This window comes from Nothoprocta perdicaria, unplaced genomic scaffold, assembly GCF_003342845.1.
Source record: "Nothoprocta perdicaria isolate Ctin4 unplaced genomic scaffold, notPer1 scaffold_21, whole genome shotgun sequence".
NCBI classification, from domain to species: Eukaryota; Metazoa; Chordata; class Aves; order Tinamiformes; family Tinamidae; genus Nothoprocta; species Nothoprocta perdicaria.
The window spans coordinates 3094061-3111731 of NW_020455316.1; the positions used below are offsets into that span (position 1 = coordinate 3094061).

The 17671-nt window shown below is 41.7% G+C and overlaps 1 protein-coding gene across 1 annotated transcript; it reads right to left on the reverse strand.

Annotated features, from left to right (window-relative positions):
- Positions 1–254: 254 nt before the first annotated feature.
- On the reverse strand, positions 255–1482 carry HTR1E (5-hydroxytryptamine receptor 1E). Its single transcript, XM_026038460.1, has one exon. It carries the CDS (start codon positions 1419–1421, stop codon positions 255–257), a length of 1167 nt encoding a protein of 388 aa, XP_025894245.1. The 5' UTR covers positions 1422–1482.
- Between the last annotated feature and the right edge of the window lie 16189 nt (positions 1483–17671).

Consider the following 17671-nt stretch of genomic DNA (forward strand, 5'->3'; position numbering starts at 1 on the left):
TAAATGAGAATTCCTAATAGTTTTTTCTTTTGTTTTCCTGCTCAAAAATCTGTGCCTTTGTAGAACAAAATTTATTCCAAACTCTTTACCATAAATAACACCAGAGGTAAAAAACAGCAGAGTGAATTACAGGCTAAAGAGAAATCAGGCAAATGGGCAAACACAAACATCTCCTTTATCAAGCAAAAGGGTGACAGAGCCAAATTACTTATTCTTAAGGCTAGGAGTCAGGTCATCATCATCTCCCAGTACTTTCAAGTATGTTCTCGACACCTGATGAGCTTTTTAAAGGCCATCTTGAAGTCTTCATTAAAGCTAGTGTACAGCAAAGGGTTGATAAGGGAGTTAACATATCCAAGCCAGGTCAGGAAGTCAGCTACTTCTGGAGAGACAGTGCAAATGTGAAGGCCCACAAGCAACTCCTTAATGAAAAATGGCAACCAAGACAAAATGAAAGCACCTAAAATCAGTCCCAGAATACGAGCAGCCTTTCGTTCCCGTGTCGTAGAAATCTGCTGCCGGTCCCCAGCCAGGTCCAGGTCATTTTCGAAGGGAGGGATCCTCACAGATACATTGATTTTCTCAAACTCTGTGGTTGGATCAGAGGTGGAGAAGTCTGAGACGCAGAACGTCTGTGTGAGCTTGCAGCTGGCGAAGGAGTTTTGGCTGTCAGTGCTCCTGTTGCTCAGGTGGCGGCTCGAACCTCGCTTTTGGTAAAGGCTCTTTGCAGCATGGTAAATTCTGTAGTACAGGATCAGGATCAAAGTCAAGGGTATATAAAATGCCCCAAATGTGGAATAAATAGTGTAGATGACGTGATCGTGTTGGATGCGACACTCACTGGGAATACTGACGCTGTGGTGTTTTCTCCAAAAGAGAGGGGGCATGGATATGAAAATGGATATAGTCCACACAGTGACTATCATTAGCCCAGCCCTTTTTGCCGTTCTTTTTCTGGCATATTCAATAGCATCTGTGATTGCCCAGTACCTATCCAGAGCAATGACACAAAGATGAAGGATGGAGCATGTGCAACAGGTCATGTCGACACTGAGCCAGATCTCACAGATGAAGTAGCCCAAAGTCCATTTGTCTATCATTATGTAAGTGATACTCAAGGGCATGACGAGAACAGCAACAAGCAAATCTGTCACAGCTAGTGAACATATTAAATAATTTGCTGGCTGGTGGAGCTTCTTGGTTGTGCAGATTGCTGCAATCACAGCAGAATTCAGCAGCATAGTCAGGGTTGTGATTGTGGCCAAGGCCAGGGTAACAAGCATCTTTTCAGTCACCGTTTTTGGCTTTGCAGCCACATTGGCTTCAGTGGTGCAATTTGTGAAATTCATTTTCTCCTCCAAGTTGCACAGTGAACAAAGTTGCTGCTTTAAGTAGCTGATAGCTCCATGTTCAGAACTCATCCAGTTGAAAAAGGGGCAGAGATGGTTCAGATGCAAAAAAAATTATATCCTCATATTCACTAGAGCAGCACAAAGCTTCCAGGCTTTCTCCTGATCATTATTTTCCTAGAAGATAAAAACATATCTGTCAGCAAACCCACAGAAAAACAAACAAACAATCAAAAAACTTGGTAGAAATCCTACACTCCTAATATTACCACCTGAAATAAAAATCTTGGCCTGTTTTTCCTATTTCACTTCTTCTCTTACTCCTTTACTTGCCCTTTGCTTTCCACTCATAGTTTTTGTTTCCACTTTTTTTTAATCTCCAAAATTTTGACCAGATTTTCAACTGATATAAACTCCTGTTTTTTATTTGACTCTAAAGGCCTCACCTGAAAGGGGAAGTTGGGCTAAAGGACCTCCAAAGGTCACTCTCATCATACATTAATATGTTTATTAATTATTTGATTATTAATACTGATATTATTGATATATAAGGAGCTAGTCCTTTTCCTGCTTTGTTAAATAAGCTCCAGAAGATAATGAACTAAGGAAATCTGCTTTTTTACTTTAATTGCTGTATAAGAAGGATAAATTACTTCCACATTTCATCTTTGGAAAAAATGAAACAGGACAGCCTATTTCAGCAAAGGCATAGCAGCATTTCATAATTTTCCATAGTGCTTTTTCATATCCAGGTCTGTCTTAATATCTTGGAAACCAAATTTTAAAAAGTGCTCAGATTACCTTGAACATACATCCTTTAAACAAATGCTTAAAGTTTATAGCAAATACTCACTTTTACACAGCACATTAGTGTTGCTAGGAGCTTATATAGCTTTGACTAATTATTTCTGACATTTCACATATCCCACTGAGTGTGTCTTTGCAGGAGACAGACAAAAAGCATTTGCTTTTTCTTGGAGATTTCTATCAAATTGTGCTCCCTGTCAGTCAGTCCACTATGGTGGAAAGTACAAACAATGCTTAAAAAAACAAAGATTTAATCTTGTTTTGGGAGTTTATTTTGAGAAAGTTGATATGACTTTTCAATATATCCAAATGCTGACTGACTTAGCAATCTGTGGCATCCAACTCCAGGTATACTTTGAGGCCTTGCTTTCTCATCTGTAAACAAGACAGCCTGAATCCTTTGCCATTAAAACAAAGAGAAAAACCCCTTCCCCTGGCTTCACTTGTCTAAGAGGAAGGAAAGCTCTGGGTAAGTTTTGGAGGCTCCTTTAATATGCAGTGGAATGAGATAGTCACCTTCTGGAAATATCTTTGTCACTGCTTTAAGACAGATCTTTAAGGTGGATGTTGTGAGTCACTTTCTGGAAATGCTGATGTTTCTCTATTTTGACCACAAATGGCTTCTTCACAGTTGCATTTAGAGTAGTGTCTGATGTTTTAGAAAGCTAAACTGGGGAGGTAAAACCTGTCCTCACTGTCATCAGTAGGATTTAGGCTAAGTTCTGAGAAAAGCTGCCCATACAAGTTGAGGAGGAATTAGGAATTTGAATAAGGACTTAAGAATCTGAAGCCAGTCTTATTTGGAAATAAACGCCATTCGAGTGCCATCTTCTGAATGGGCTGAGGGAAAGCAGTCAAAAATAGAAACTTAAAAAGAAAACAAAAACTGCTCTTTACAGATAGACTCTAGGAAAGCAGATCTGTATTATCATGGACTGTTGACTGGAAAAATATGAGGCATTTTACATTTTCCTCCTAATAAAAGAAACATTTTGAACTGTTTTCTTCTCTCTATAAAATGCTTTCAAGTATGAATAACTTTGAAGAAAATGTCATGTCTGCTCATTAGAAATGGACTGGACAAACCAGATGGAAATACAACATCAGTCTTGAGCTTGTGACTGATCTGCCAATGCTGAGTTGGTGGTTCAAGCCAAAACCTCAAGTCAAACCTTCTTCACAAATGTTCATTGAGCCTTCTCGGTCAATTCAGATCTCAACTTGTCTAGTTTGCACCCTCATTATGTCTGATTTTTTACCAGAGGAGAGGGGTAAAGCAACAAGACTTTCTCTACCTCTCTGCACTTCTGGAACCTGGACCAGACACAATTGCATAATTCAGTATAGCTACCCAGCCCAAGCAGACTCAAAAGGACTAGGAAGATGCCATGAGACCCACATACCGTCTACCACTACCTGCTAACCTGTCCCTCGTACAAGAGAGCTCCTGGTGCTTCTAGATACAGGGAGAATTTTTTCTCCTTGTCTTCACTTCTCTGTGAGCCTGGAAGTTTTGGAGTTTCTGGTGGCACTATCAGGGAGGGAATCGCTCTGCATGGTCCCCATCATATTCCCTGCTGAGCCCTGTCTATGTGCACCGTTAACCCAACAGGAACTAAACAGCTGTGGTTCTTCTCAAGTGGCTTTCCACAGTGATGTAGTCCCAGGGAAATCATTTTGGAGCTCTGTCCTCTCTTGGCATCACAAGCATATTCTAAAGAATACATTCTTTCTCCCCTTAATAAACTTGTTATTAAATAAAACTCATCATACTTCAACAGGCTCAGAGTCAAAGGTTTCCATCAGAACTAGGGATACTGCTGATCACACAGGGGAAGTTGGTTGTTTCAGTCTGCTCAGCGCTCACCAGGACCGATTTTTATTTTCCCTGGGAAACCACAGCAATAATTGAAGGCAGGGTGAAGAGATAAACACCACATCCTCCCTGCAGAGCACTGCCCTGAAAGCACCTCAGAGCAGGCAGCCTGGGTCACTGGCCTTCCTGTTGCTTCACATCAAAAACTGTCACTCAGGAGGGTTTTTTTTTTTTTTTTTAATTCCTATGCTCATTGTAGGAAATAAGTCCTTAGCAGTGCAACATAAATAAATCCCACTTGTATTAAACCAGAATTATTGAGAAAGTATATTTAAATTCCTGAAGGTCTGGAAATGTCAGGCTGAAGGTTTTCTCTGCAACTTTAAATCAGTGCTCATCCCTTACACACATCACTGTGATACATAATAGCATTATAATGTTAATTAGCAACACTATTTGTGGACACTGCATTCTTCCATCGGCCCTCTGCCCCACTCAGGTGCAAGTTGAGCAGCTTTTCAGTATTTCTTTTCTCCTGCCTTCAAATTTAGCGCCTTCTGTTCAGTGCTTCTGACCATTTTCTCAAGAATTTGTGCTTATCATCTCCCAGTGCTCAAGGAGCTTCTTTTCACAGTGTCCCCAGGGACCACTGCACACATGTCACAAATGGGGACCACAGATACAGAGATTAAAGTTGGAAAAGTCTCCACTAATTTCCTGTTCGTGGTTTGTGGTGTCTAAGAACTAACTTTTCAATAGACTCAGCCTTATGTAGTGCTTCTTATGGTACCTGGACAGCTCCTGCTCAAGCCAGAGGCAAATCTGAGAGAGTGTCCCAGAGCAAAATGGGCCCAGGGTGGCAAGGAGGCTCTCATGAAAGTGAGGGCCACAGCACAAGGACAACCACGTGAAGTTTCACTGACTCCTGAACTCTCCATTAGCTTCCTCACTTTCCAGCTTCCTGAGCGAGCACTAACGTCCAGCCATCCACAGTCAGTGGTCTACTCTGTTTCTTACTGTCCTTACTTGTCTGTCTTTCACCTCTTTGCTTTTTAGGTATAAGGCACCCAGTATGAAATACTTTGGCCCAGATGAGAAATGATTTTACTAGAAGGTGTCAATGATGAGCCTTGCTTGTTGACATGGGGCTGTATTTAACTGTTTTGGTCTTGTAGAACTACTGTCTTGGATAATTTACAGTATGAGTGTTAGATCATTTATGACATACATATATAGAGAGACCACCTACAGTGGATTTAACAGAAAAACAAGGTCTTTTAATACAGAGAACTGGGCAAGCTCTGGTTAATAACAGTTGGTTTTCAGTTTCATGCGTGTGCTGTCAGTACACATAGTATTGCTACCACTAGAGTAATCGATTGTGGTTTTATCCAAGTCACTTCTTGGAAGAGACATTAATAACATAGTTGTATTATTTAAAGTATTCTCACTAAAAGCAGGGACATGTTTATGTTTTGCAGCTGGATCCTTTGGCGCTGTCATTCATCTCACACTAAGACTAATTTTTACTGGTTTGGTGGGAGAAACTCATCTGAGTTCCTCTGAATGGGATCAATCACGTTTCGTATTAGCTCATTATCAGGATGGAATTGCATGCTGTCTGAGGAAAAGTGGGGAAAAGGATGAATAATTGTTCCCTAAATACAACTGGACAGCTTTAAGCTGCGAGATATCACTGCTCATGTCTGCTCCCGCCAGGATTTAACTCTGTTTTAGCACCAGAGGACCATCATGCTGCAGAGTACTCTGAATACCTGGTGGTGAGCCTGATTCCAGCTCCCACACCAGTAAACTCGACAGTATTTCATAAGAAGTGGAATAACATCACTTGGAGAGAAAGAGGTCAGTCAACAGTGTGTGTGTTTTGGGAGCAGTTCCTTTATGTCCATGGCTTTAAATTTTCTTTAAGGAATTAATATGCTGTGCAAATAATATATCTTTGTACCCCTAGCAGTGATAAATTATTCTGACTAAATTCTGAATCGATCTGGGTACTTTTCCCTTTCAACATTTTCATGTTGGTAGCTGTGAAGGGCAGAAAACCATGGTGAGCTTTGTGAAATAGGCAGTTATGGAAATAGCTTATGGAAAATACTTTAGCACATATGTATTAATGCTGATATTTCAAACCATGAAGAAATACTGAAACTTTCATTATTCTTCCTTGTTATTCTCAAAGTCATTGTTTGGTTCTCTTAAACTTGGAACTAGTGCACTGAAATTCAGGCCTTTCACTCTAAATTTATTTTGATATTATGTTTGATATAATTTTTTAGATCATCCCGTTCTTGTAAAATCAAAACATACTTTGGGCTTTTATGGCTCCATGGTAGCCTGCTGAGACAGCTGAGTTTAATTGAAGATTATAGGTTTCCAAGTGTGTTATGTTGAATTCTGTAATCCTTTGGTCTTCTGCAGATCCCAGTGCTGCAGAGGTTCATGTGGTGGCAGTAGTCTTAATTGGCTACAATTTATATAAGCACTTGATGCTGTTCATAACATGCCATACTGGGAAAAGCAGTACCAGAAGCCGAGATAACAGAGATGATCAGAATCCTATCAGGTTGGACAGCAGGACTGTGACTTGCTGTTACCAGGCAGCTCATTTCACACTCACAGCATGAGGTTTTGATGCTCTTTCTGTTGCAGGCAAAGTGAAGGCAAGCTCTCAAAAGGTGGTTTGGGGTAACCAGACCAGTAAGGGGCAGTACTGTGAAGGGAGAACAATAAATGAAAAGACGTTTCTGTGCTGGAAACGTTGTAAAAACCTGTTTTTGAGAGATTCATAGCTGGATTAGGGAGCCTCAAGATTAGGGATGTGACATTTTCCTATGCAGACTGAATGAGGTTCAGAATGAAATTATGAGGTTTGCATGAACTGAGATACAAATTTGACCTTCAAGTTAATATTTCCCTGCACACACGGATGACAAGAACTGCAGAATGAAGAAGCAAGTCAGAGGACCTTATGCCTAAGCAAGTAGCTTGAAGGCACATCCAGTGGCTGCACTACTTGTGCGCTTAGATCTGGGTATATCTGATTAGCACTAATATGTGCACTCACTCTGTTCATAAATAATTGGAACCCAGTGCATTATAATCAAGGACAAAACAGCCCCCAGCCTGTTCTGCAGTGTGTTTGTGCAGCAAAGATTATTAGGGCTGCAGGGGAGACACGAGGCTGCCGGCTCGACTCTGGCCTGAGGCAAAACTGGCTGAACAGCACGTGGGAAACTGCTAGATATGACATGGGACATTGCTGGACGTTCTGTATAGGGTAGATGAGATGGTATAAGAAGCTGACAGGAGTTACAGATAGCACCCCGAGGGATGGTGGCTGTTATTGCACGTGGCTAATGACTCTCATGTGAGAAATGGGAAAAGTTCACAGATATTTGGTGGGGAGCGCTAGGGACCTTTTGGGGTGCACGACCTTACAGGGCCCCTAGCACGTAGGTAATCATATCAGTAATTGCGTATAAGGTCAAGATTGTCTAGGTAACTATCAGAAATGCCAGATTTGCCTACTGATGTACCAAAAGTCGGGATCCAAGGGGAATTAGGGTGTATCCTCTGGCCAGCCCATAATATCTGGGACAGGTGGATTGTGTACCCCAGTTCCACCATGCTGATGTCCATGGCATCAGCAGCCTCACACTATCTCCTGATAATATCGTGGTTTTTACAGTTGCCTTCTATCTATGAAAGAGTGGAAAGAAGTATTTGGTATTCATCTAATTTGTGCACTCATGCAGGTTGTTCTTGTGTGCTTGTGTGCTTGCTCTAATGACTCTACTTAATACCTATAGAAACTTAAACACTGGCCACTGTGTTTTGCAGCAAGCTGCAAAGTTCCATGGAGCTGACATCCCACGTGGGTTTCACTGCTCTCCAAGATCTTTTCCTGAAGAGCTTATGATGAGTTCTAGCACTAAAGTGAAATTTTAACACTCTCAGCAGGTGAAAATGAATCTCTCCCCACTTGTCAGGATTTCTTAGCTTTACTTGCCAGGGGACAGTGCCAGCTTAGATGATGTCCTTCACAGGCAGCTATTCCAGAAAGCTAGGAGAAAACTGCTGTGATCTGGGGTGATGCTGCCCCTCAACACATTGTCTCCGCAGGGCAAGAGAGGCTCTGTCTCTGCTGAGGCCAGGTCTTGGGCTCCTCTGCCACAATACGCCCCAGCTTCTGCCCCGTCTGGGCTCAAACCTTACCAGACACCTACTCTGGAGTGCAAGCACAAGGCTGGTAAGCCTTGCTCTTCTGGAACACAGTGCTTTGAAAACCACCACCGTCTTTTTCTGCACTTATTTGTAGCAGGGAACAAATGCCTTCTGGTTTTATGAAACTGCACAGTGCTGGTCAAACACATTAGGGTGGCCTTATTGATTTATTTTTACCTTGTAAGGAGCCTACTTAAGCTAAATTGATGTATACCAGTTTTAAACGGATTCCAGAATCTCCAGGATGAGCTTTTCGTCGATGCAACTAAATCATTTGAAAAATGCACCATTTCGGAGACGTGGACCTGAATCAATCTAAACCGGACTTAGTGAAAGGCCATTAGCAGGGAGCTCTGCAATGCTATTTTTAAAGAAACCCTTTCAAGCTGCACTTCAGAGGTAAGCTTCCCTGGGTGAGAGCTCGGCACATGCAAATGAGAAACAATAATCAGTGATGATCTTCAAACTATGCTTCCTCCCACAAGCACTGGTATAATTATCATTCACATATGATTACTCATTTTTACCTGCTTTTAATAAAAGAATTAGTAAATCTTAGGTAGTGTGAGTTTGTCAGTTGCTGCTGAGCTGAAATCTGATAGAAACTAGGGCTCCATGCAGATATCATGCCATCTTTAGTTAGACATAAATACAATTTTCTGAGATGTTAGAATGCTCAGATTTCTAATAAACAACTTAGGTAGGTGGCTCATTGGTAATAATTTGCTTTAAACAGATGATCAAACTAAAAATAACTTAAAAACTCATCCTCTCTTCTCTTAACAGTCTAGACCTCTAACACTGAGCATTTTAAAAGTCCCTTTTGTTTCACTTCACACCAAATGCTCCATTAAAGTTCAGCTCAGTCCATGTAGTTCACCTCACTTTTTGTACAACCCTATTCTGTCAAGATGTGTTAGTGCTGCCCTTCTCGTGGTGCTAAGGCAGGGGGACCCTCTCCCCACACTGCTCCTTTCTCCAGAGGTGAGATGTGAAGGCTTGAAGGTGTTATTCAGGGTGGTGAGCAGGGCTGAGGAAGCATAAGCTGGCATAAATGGTGAGCCCTGACAGAGTCAGGAAGAGAAAGACTCTTGGCTGGGTGGTTGACTCCATTTCCAGGTTGTTTGGATGCATACCTTACCCGCGGGAAGTAAGCTACAAATGGCAGCCCATGATAAATCTCTGCCTTGCGGTGCAGGAAAAAAAAAAAGACATTTAAAAGTCCATCTCTTTTGGAGATAGCATTTAATTAAACATTGAAATGAGCTAGCTTGGTTTGCAGAAATGTCATGCTACTTCAGCATGGAGGCCAGAGGTTAATTTGCCCGGTTTGTAGAGCTGGGGTAATTCTTCAATTGGAGCTGTCTATCACTGAGGCTAGGCAGCCTTGTTGTGGGGCTAACTTGATTAAAGCTGGCTAGCTAGCTCTTCATCTAGGATATCTACACTAACAGAAGTATACAAGCTCGTCCTGGTTGCCCTGTAGGAGCCTGTAGCTGCTTCAGAGCTGTGCTTGCCAAGGGATCCTGTCTCTGTGCAGAGAAGGAGCTCCCGATCCCTGCTGCTTTCCTAATTGAGTAGATAGCTGGAGCCAGCAGACTTGCGACCTACACACTTAACCTCTCATTTGGGAAAGAAAAATGCAGCCTGCACAGGCTGCTGACTCTTGCAGTCTTCACAGGTAGCAGGACTTCCATGAAGAGAGGTTGTTCGCTGATTAATTTTCTTTTTTTTTTAAGAAAACATCGTTAAGACTTATATCGTTCTTGAACTCCATATTCCTAAATGTTGTTTGCCACCAAAAAAGACCTTTTCTCAGAATTTTTGATTTTGCCTGCCTTTGTGTGGTCAGCTTTAAAAAATGCCATGGCACCAACATTCCCTCCCCATGACTTTAGAGAATTTTTAAATATATTATTTAAACCTGCGTTTTTTAATAAGATTGACCACCACACCGATATGTGCTTGTTAAAGATAACAAAAACAAACAAACAAGCAAAAAAAGAAATTAAATTCAGGAAAATATATAAACCTTAAATATCTGGGGATGGACCCAAACCTCTCACAGTGGAACAGCTGGTCGCTTTAAAGGAAGATATTTGCTCTAGGTTTTGTGCTGCTACAGCACCTACCGCTGTTCCTGGCCTCCTTACTGCGCTCCGTGCTTCCCTTTGGCTTTGTTGAATGGTTCAGGAACACACTTGCACCCTCAGGCAGCCAAAGAGCACACGTGCTCAGCACTGGCGGGTCCGTGAGGCCCTCCGGAGTCTTTCCTCCCACTGCTCCAAATCCCATTCAGACTATTTGTTCATTGACTGTATGACTAAGAACTGCACTCAGAGTAAATACAGGTGGGAGGACAGTTCAGATCATGAGACACCCCATTAGGCATTGGCAGCTAAGTTCTGAAATCCCTCTGTGAAATTCATAAAAGGAGAGCGAGGAGGGCACCGTTTCCCAGATTTATACACCTGCTTAGAGGAGAACACTGCTGTGTGGCCCTGGGACAGATATTTGTGAAGTTAGATGGTGAGTTTTAATTGTAAAATGGCATCTAGACAATATCTGACAATTCTAAGGACAGACGCTTCGCGGTAACAGGACTGGGACTTCAGACCACAAGAGCTTCCCCTTTCTGTGTGGGGAATCACGTGGACAGAGCCTATGTGTTAAGAAAATGCAGGCTGGCCCAGTAAAGTGCTGGAGGACTTGGGGAGCAGTTGGGTTTGCTCCGTTATCTGCTGAAAAAATATCTCTTGCTTCAGAAAATAGATCCAGGGACAATATATTTCAGTGTGCCCCTGGCCAGAGCGTGTTCTCTCTAGATAGGAAATCTTTGTTTTCCCTTAGTTTCCCATTTTTGAAAGGGCTTACAAAAAAAGAGAATTTGTTATTCATAACCTATTCTGAGCAATAATTTACTCTTCTTTGTAATTCTTAACTGCTCTGGAGGTTTGTTATGTGGAGAATGGACGATCTCTCCATAAAGCATGTGAAATACTAACTCTTTAACACATCTTTGTACCTAGAAACAAAACTGCTTAGTTGTGACTGTCTCCTGTAGTCTCTTGGAACAAAACTCATGTAGAACTTGTGAAATGCTTATAAATAAAGCCAATTTTGCTAGAGAAGAATCTTATGTAGGGGAACTATATATATATATATATATTCCTTTTAAGTCTCTCATTAGAAAGAAACTCATTTCGTTTGCCAACTTTTAAGTCAGCTCACGGCAACATCTTAAAAATACCCCCAAAGAATAAGAGGACTATGTCTAAGATGACTAGAAGAAGTCACTGTAGGAACTACAGTTGGATGCTCTTCACAGCTGGTAATTCTTATTTTAACTCTGTCTGTGTTGAAGATCCCAAAGGAATTTCAAATGCAAAACTTGCTATTCTACACACAGGCCTGTTGGAGGAGTTTTGCATGATTCCTCACTTGCAAATTCCCCGTCTCCTCAAAGGAGGCTAACCTGGGGTAAAAGGCCTGACTTGTCCTGCAGCCCCTAACGTGGAGGCAGCATTGGGAATTTATCCACAGATGGGAATTTATGCTCATCTCCAGGCACACAGCTGAAATGTGACTTAATCTTCACTGTTTTACAGCTTCTCTTAAAAAGAACTTAAATAGCAGGAAGAGTACTTCCCTATGAAGAGCACTTATTATATAGCCACCTTCTCTGGGGCATTTGTGATTTTAACAACTTCTGCTGCCAGCAGTCAGATCCAAGTCAGAATATTTCAGAATATTTCAGAATATTTCAGAATATTTCAGAATATTTCAGAATATTTCAGAATATTTCAGAATATTTCAGAATATTTAAGGTTGGAAGGGACCTCTACAGATCATCTAGTCCAACCTTCCTGCTCAAGCAGGCACACCTAGAGCATGTGGCACAGGGTGGCTTCCAGGCGGGTTTTGAAGACCTCCAGAGTAGGAGACTCCACAACCTCCCTGGGCAGCCTGTTCCACTGCTCTGTCACCCTAACAGTAAAGAAGTTGCTCCTCACCTGGAGACGGAACTTCTTRTGCTTCAGYTTGTGGCCATTACCCCTCGTCCTATCGCTGGCCACCAGTGAGAACAGCCTGTCCCCTTCCTCCCTGCATTCTCCCTTCCTGAACTTATACATATTAATCAGATCCCCTCTGAGCCGTCTCTTCTCCAGAGAGAAAAGGCCCAGCAAGTCAGATGCTCTTCTGCTTCCTACCTGATGAGTGCCAGCCTTGCAGCATTGTACAGTGTGAGTGGCAGGGTCAGGAAACAAGTGGCAGGACTTTAAAACACTAATTAGGAAAAGAAGCATCTGCTTTTCAAGGTCCCCTGATTGCATTGAGGATAGCTGTAAGAAAAATCTATGCTGAAACTTCATCTATGAATATATTTTCCATCTCAATTTCTCATCTTGCTGCTTAGAGACTTGTCAAGGCACACAAATATTTACCTATGAATATCATTTATCCAGCTCTGGGGAAATGGTGCTATTTATTTTTATATGGAGACTATCACTTTATACAAGTTAAATGTCACTGTACATGCATTGTTTTTAAAGTCAATATTTGTTTCTTGTTGCTATTCTGTGTCGGGAGATGGGTGTCAATGGGATTTATTTAATCTCCACACGACTTGAATCGTGCACAACTGTTCTGTAATTAATAAAAGCCTAAATGAACAAATTTAACTGACAGAAACTGCCTAGTGTATTAAAAACCTTGAAGCTTGATCTAAACCCCTTTGAAACCAATGGGAATGTTTTCTCTATGTCCAGAAGATTTCAGATTAAGTCCTGGTGAATATATACCCAATTTCTTACTGATAAAATAATGCAGATGTCTCACAACATGTCCCTAGATTTGATTTGAAAGGAAAATGTATGACTGAACAGTTTTACAGTAGCAGAAGCCACTGTGCTTGATGTAAAACATGGGGAGAAATGAGTTACTGATGGTTTGTGAGCTGCCCTGCATCTTCATGGAAAAGTTTTGTTCAAGAAAGCATTTTTTGCACAAGTCCTGTCCTGTGCACATACAAAAGTATACTTTCCCTCTGGGGTCCTACTGACAAACTAAGATGCTTGTTTTTTGGTTTTTTTTTTCCATTACCCAGGATAATCAAACCATATTTTTACCTTTGGAGACTTTTAATCGCATTTAAGCTGACATAACTGGTAATGTAACTGCCTGTCTAGAGCAAATAACGTCTAAACACAAGATAAGTAGAATATATCATTAGGAAACCAACTGAACATTAAGTATTTCAGACATGTCATTATATGAATTAGTGATAATTAGCTGTCAAATATCATTACCACAATATAATTACACGACAAATAAAATATAAATATGCGGTAATTATAGAAGTTTATCAACTATATTGTAGGGATTGAGCTATCTTTTAACAGGTGTAATAAAATATAATGAACTAAACTGTCTTCAGTAATATATGTTATAAAAGCGGGAGTCTGTGTGTATGTGTGTGTGAGACAGAGAGAGAATGGAAAGTATTTGGCTGTGAGATTCATTAGTGGAATGTCACTGAATGTTTTTCAACTATATATGTATATTATATTTCCATTTTCCTTGTTTGTAGTAGATTATTTCCACTGAATATGGAAAACTGCAATTGCCAGCATGTCAACCCCTTGTACTAAACAGAAATACTGCTACAAGCCTTTGTCCTGTCCATGGCTAATTTGCTGCAGCTAATCGCCACAGTAAATAACAGATTTTAATGTTATACCAGAAAGTGAAGGAGTCACAAAACATCCCATCCTCCCAAATTTAACAGAACACTTTTTCCTTCAAACTGCCACTATTCCTATCTCACAGGTAGAACGCTAATTTAAAGACATGATATGTTTCACAGCTACTGTGAACATTTGAAATGTATTTTTCTCATTAAGAACAATATTAATTTCTGGGATGAACTAGAGTACTTCAAACATCAGCACAAGTGAAGTCTTGATTTACTCTGCCTCAGGAAATGAAGGAGATGATGAGGTGGTAGAAAAGGAAGGTAGCGTGTCTCTGACACACCTACGGTGTCAAAAGCCTTGCTGAAGTCAAGGTAGACAACATTCAGTGCTCTTTTCTACCCAGCCAGTCATTCCATCATGGAAGGCTACTGGATGGGTCAAAGATGACTTCCCTTGATGAATCCATGCTGACGACTCCTGATCACCTTCTTATCCTCCACATGTTTAGAGATGGCATCCAAAGATGAGCTGTTCTATCACCTTTGCAGATATTGCTGACTGACCTGGGCCTTCCTTCTTGCCCATTTTGAAGACTGGTGTCACAGTGCCTTTCTTCCAGTCCTCAGGCACCTCTCCTGATCACCGTGACCTTTCAAGATGCTATGATAGAGGGATTTCTTATGATGTCTGCCAGTTCCTTCAGTTCTTGAATGTGTATCCTATCAGGACCCATGTCAAAGAGTTATCATCATTGTTCTGCAGGAACCTCCTGGACTGTTTGTGTATAACTGTGTTGTCTTCCCAAGAGATATGGGGGTAGTTAAAGCTGTTTGGGAAGACCAGGGCCTGTGAAAATGAGGTTACTTCCAGCTGCCATAGAAGACCTCATAACTTCCCCTTCATGTTCAGGCAACCTGTAGCAAACATCCACAAGAGTATTACCCATGTCAGTCTGTCCTTTAGTCCTTACTCATAAGCTCTGGGTCTGTTTATCCTTCTGACCCCAGACAGAGTCTCATTTGCTCTCTCAGATACAGAGGTTAGTCCCCCTCCTCATCTTCCTGGGCTGTCCTTCCTAAAGAGCATGTTGCCATATATTGCATATATATGAGCTGTCCCACCATGTCTCCATAACTGCAATGAGATCATAGTCTTGTGGCTGCAAACAGATCTTTAATTTCTCCTGTTTATTCCCTCTTCTAAGTACATTTGTTTATAGACACTTTTGGCACTTGAGAAGGGTATCCCAGCATGCTGATTTCCCACAAATGGTCCAAGAGGTTTCCCTATAGCCTTGTCTTGCAGACATTAGCTTAGCTACATATGAGGCTTCAGATACCCCAACTTGAACTTTTATATTGATGGCACGGTTCCTATAACTCTCCCTGTCACCCATCTTTCCCAGCTTAAAACCCTTCTTACCAGGTTGGAGGACCTATTGGCAAAGATGTGTGTGCCCTGCTCAGTGAGATGGATTCTTTTCTCCCAATCTGTTGTTGATTTTCAAACAGGGTCCCACAGTCATAGAAACCAAAGCTCTGCTGCTGAGAATAGCCATGCAGCCAGGTACTTGTAGAATCTGTCTACTCTTCCCCCTCACTGGTAGGATTGAGTAGAAAATAATTTATTTTTATTGAAAAAAAGATCTTCTTTTCAAATTGGCTCTCCAGAACCTAGTTATCATCCCCACAGTTCTGTAATCCTGTTTGATACTTTCCAAGTTACCCTTGGTAGTATCATTGGTGCCCACACGGAAGACAAGAGTGGGTAATAGGCAGAAAAGCATATAAGTTTTGTCACTCTTTCCATGACATCTCAGATCTGAGCCTCCATCAGGCAGCAAACCTCTCTGGACAAGAGATGTAGAGATGGGTGACTATCCCCAGCAGCAGGGAGCCACCCACAACAATCACTGCCTGCTTCTTCCAGGTGGTCCTGCATGGCACAGGGTTCATCAGCGCAGCTGCTTCCCTTGAAGCCATGCCCAGCTCTTCCTCAGTTTGGAGGACACTGCACCTTCTAAACAAATGCAGATCTTCATAAGGAACAAGAGCCTTTCCCCTCATACAAAAAGTGACCAGTTTCCAGCCTTCATCTTCCATAGAGCTATGACTCATTAGTTCACACGGCACAGAGCCCGTCTGCATCTCCACTGCTGTGGGAAGTTGAGGCTCTTCAGACTGAAGGGTCTCTGAGAATAGCCTGTCTATCTAATGCTCATCTTCTCTGATGCTACACAGTCTATTTATTTGCTCCTCTAAGTCCTTGATCTGGTGACACCACTCATAAACAACAGCACAGATACTGCAGGAAAGATAACTGTCAGACCCAGCCTCACAGAGAAGCCTCAGGTACTCCTTGTAGATCTTGCACCAAATGGGAGAAATAAAACATTTTCCCGGCTTGCAAAATGGAAGGAGCTGACCTTTTTGGTCAGATTTGGAAAGAGTCACTTTTGGGCTGAATCAGAGGAATTTTCAGCCCATGGGGAAAGTTTGAGTAGCTGAAGAGGGTGAGAACTGTGAGCTGAGAGATCAAATCTCATCCATATCAGCAGTGTTTCAAATTTGGCCTTGATTCTTGCCCCTTAAGACCACCAGTGCTTTGGGCAATGGAGTTCTGAAAGGTTAAGGTATCACCCAGACATAAAACAAAAGAGTCTATCTACCCCATATGTGTCTGTATACCAGAAATCTCCACTTCCATCAATAAACCCCAGTACTGAAGCACAGAGTAAGACACTTATAATAGACGCATAAGAGAGGAGATATCTTTAGTATCATTTTGACATTGCTTTTCTTTCCCCTCCATTTGTTTTTCTACCACAAACATCATATATTCATTTCTCTGTTCACTGTCCAAGTGGACTGCGTCTACAAAATACAGCCCTAAAATGTTGCTTGTGGATATCACCATGTGAGGAGTGAGAGCAGTGTGAAACTTGTTGCTTCAAGCATATTGCCTCAAACATGTTGCTCCAAACCTATTGACTACCAGGTTGTACCTAGTTCCTTTTAAGAGATCTCATGAGAATGCTTTATTCTGACCGTTACTCCAAAGAAGTAATTTGAAAAACTGTCTAGTTTCCATGCTGGAGTAGTTCCATGAACCCATTAATACATAACTTTTCCCAGAACTGGTATAACAATCACTGACTTATGATCATACTCTGGAAAGTGGATAAAGTTTTTATTTCTTCCCTTCCCATCCTGAGAATCTTACACATGTTTAACTAAAATCCAGCTTAAGCTCTATGATGTGTCAGCTGACTCTGATATGTCATCTGTTACTGACATGCAAGGACATGTTTCTCTGACCAAAGACTGGGAGATATGGATGGTGCAATCTTCCACCCCTGTGAAAAGCAGGTGAACTTTTGTTTTACCTAGGGACAAGCCCAGAGCCATGGGCTTGAGGTGGGGAGGGGGAATCTGAATCACTGCTCTTGTGCAACATCATATCATGGGGCACAAGCAGCACTGCTGGGCTGATGAGCCGTATTCCTATCAATTTACAAAATATGAGAGGAGCATATATTTGGAGAAAGCACTGGAGAGAGGCACTAGCCTGTGGTGCAAACTGAGAGGTCCTGAAGTTTATGCTGCAGAGGAGCATGATTCAGAGTTCATGATCCAGATGCCACAGGGTCCCTCCTATCTCTCCTGGCTGCAGAAAGGGAGCTGCTTTACTGCTTTTCTGGTGCTGCACTGGAAAGCAAAGAGCAGCTTCATACTTTCATGGGATTGCATCGCTCTGTT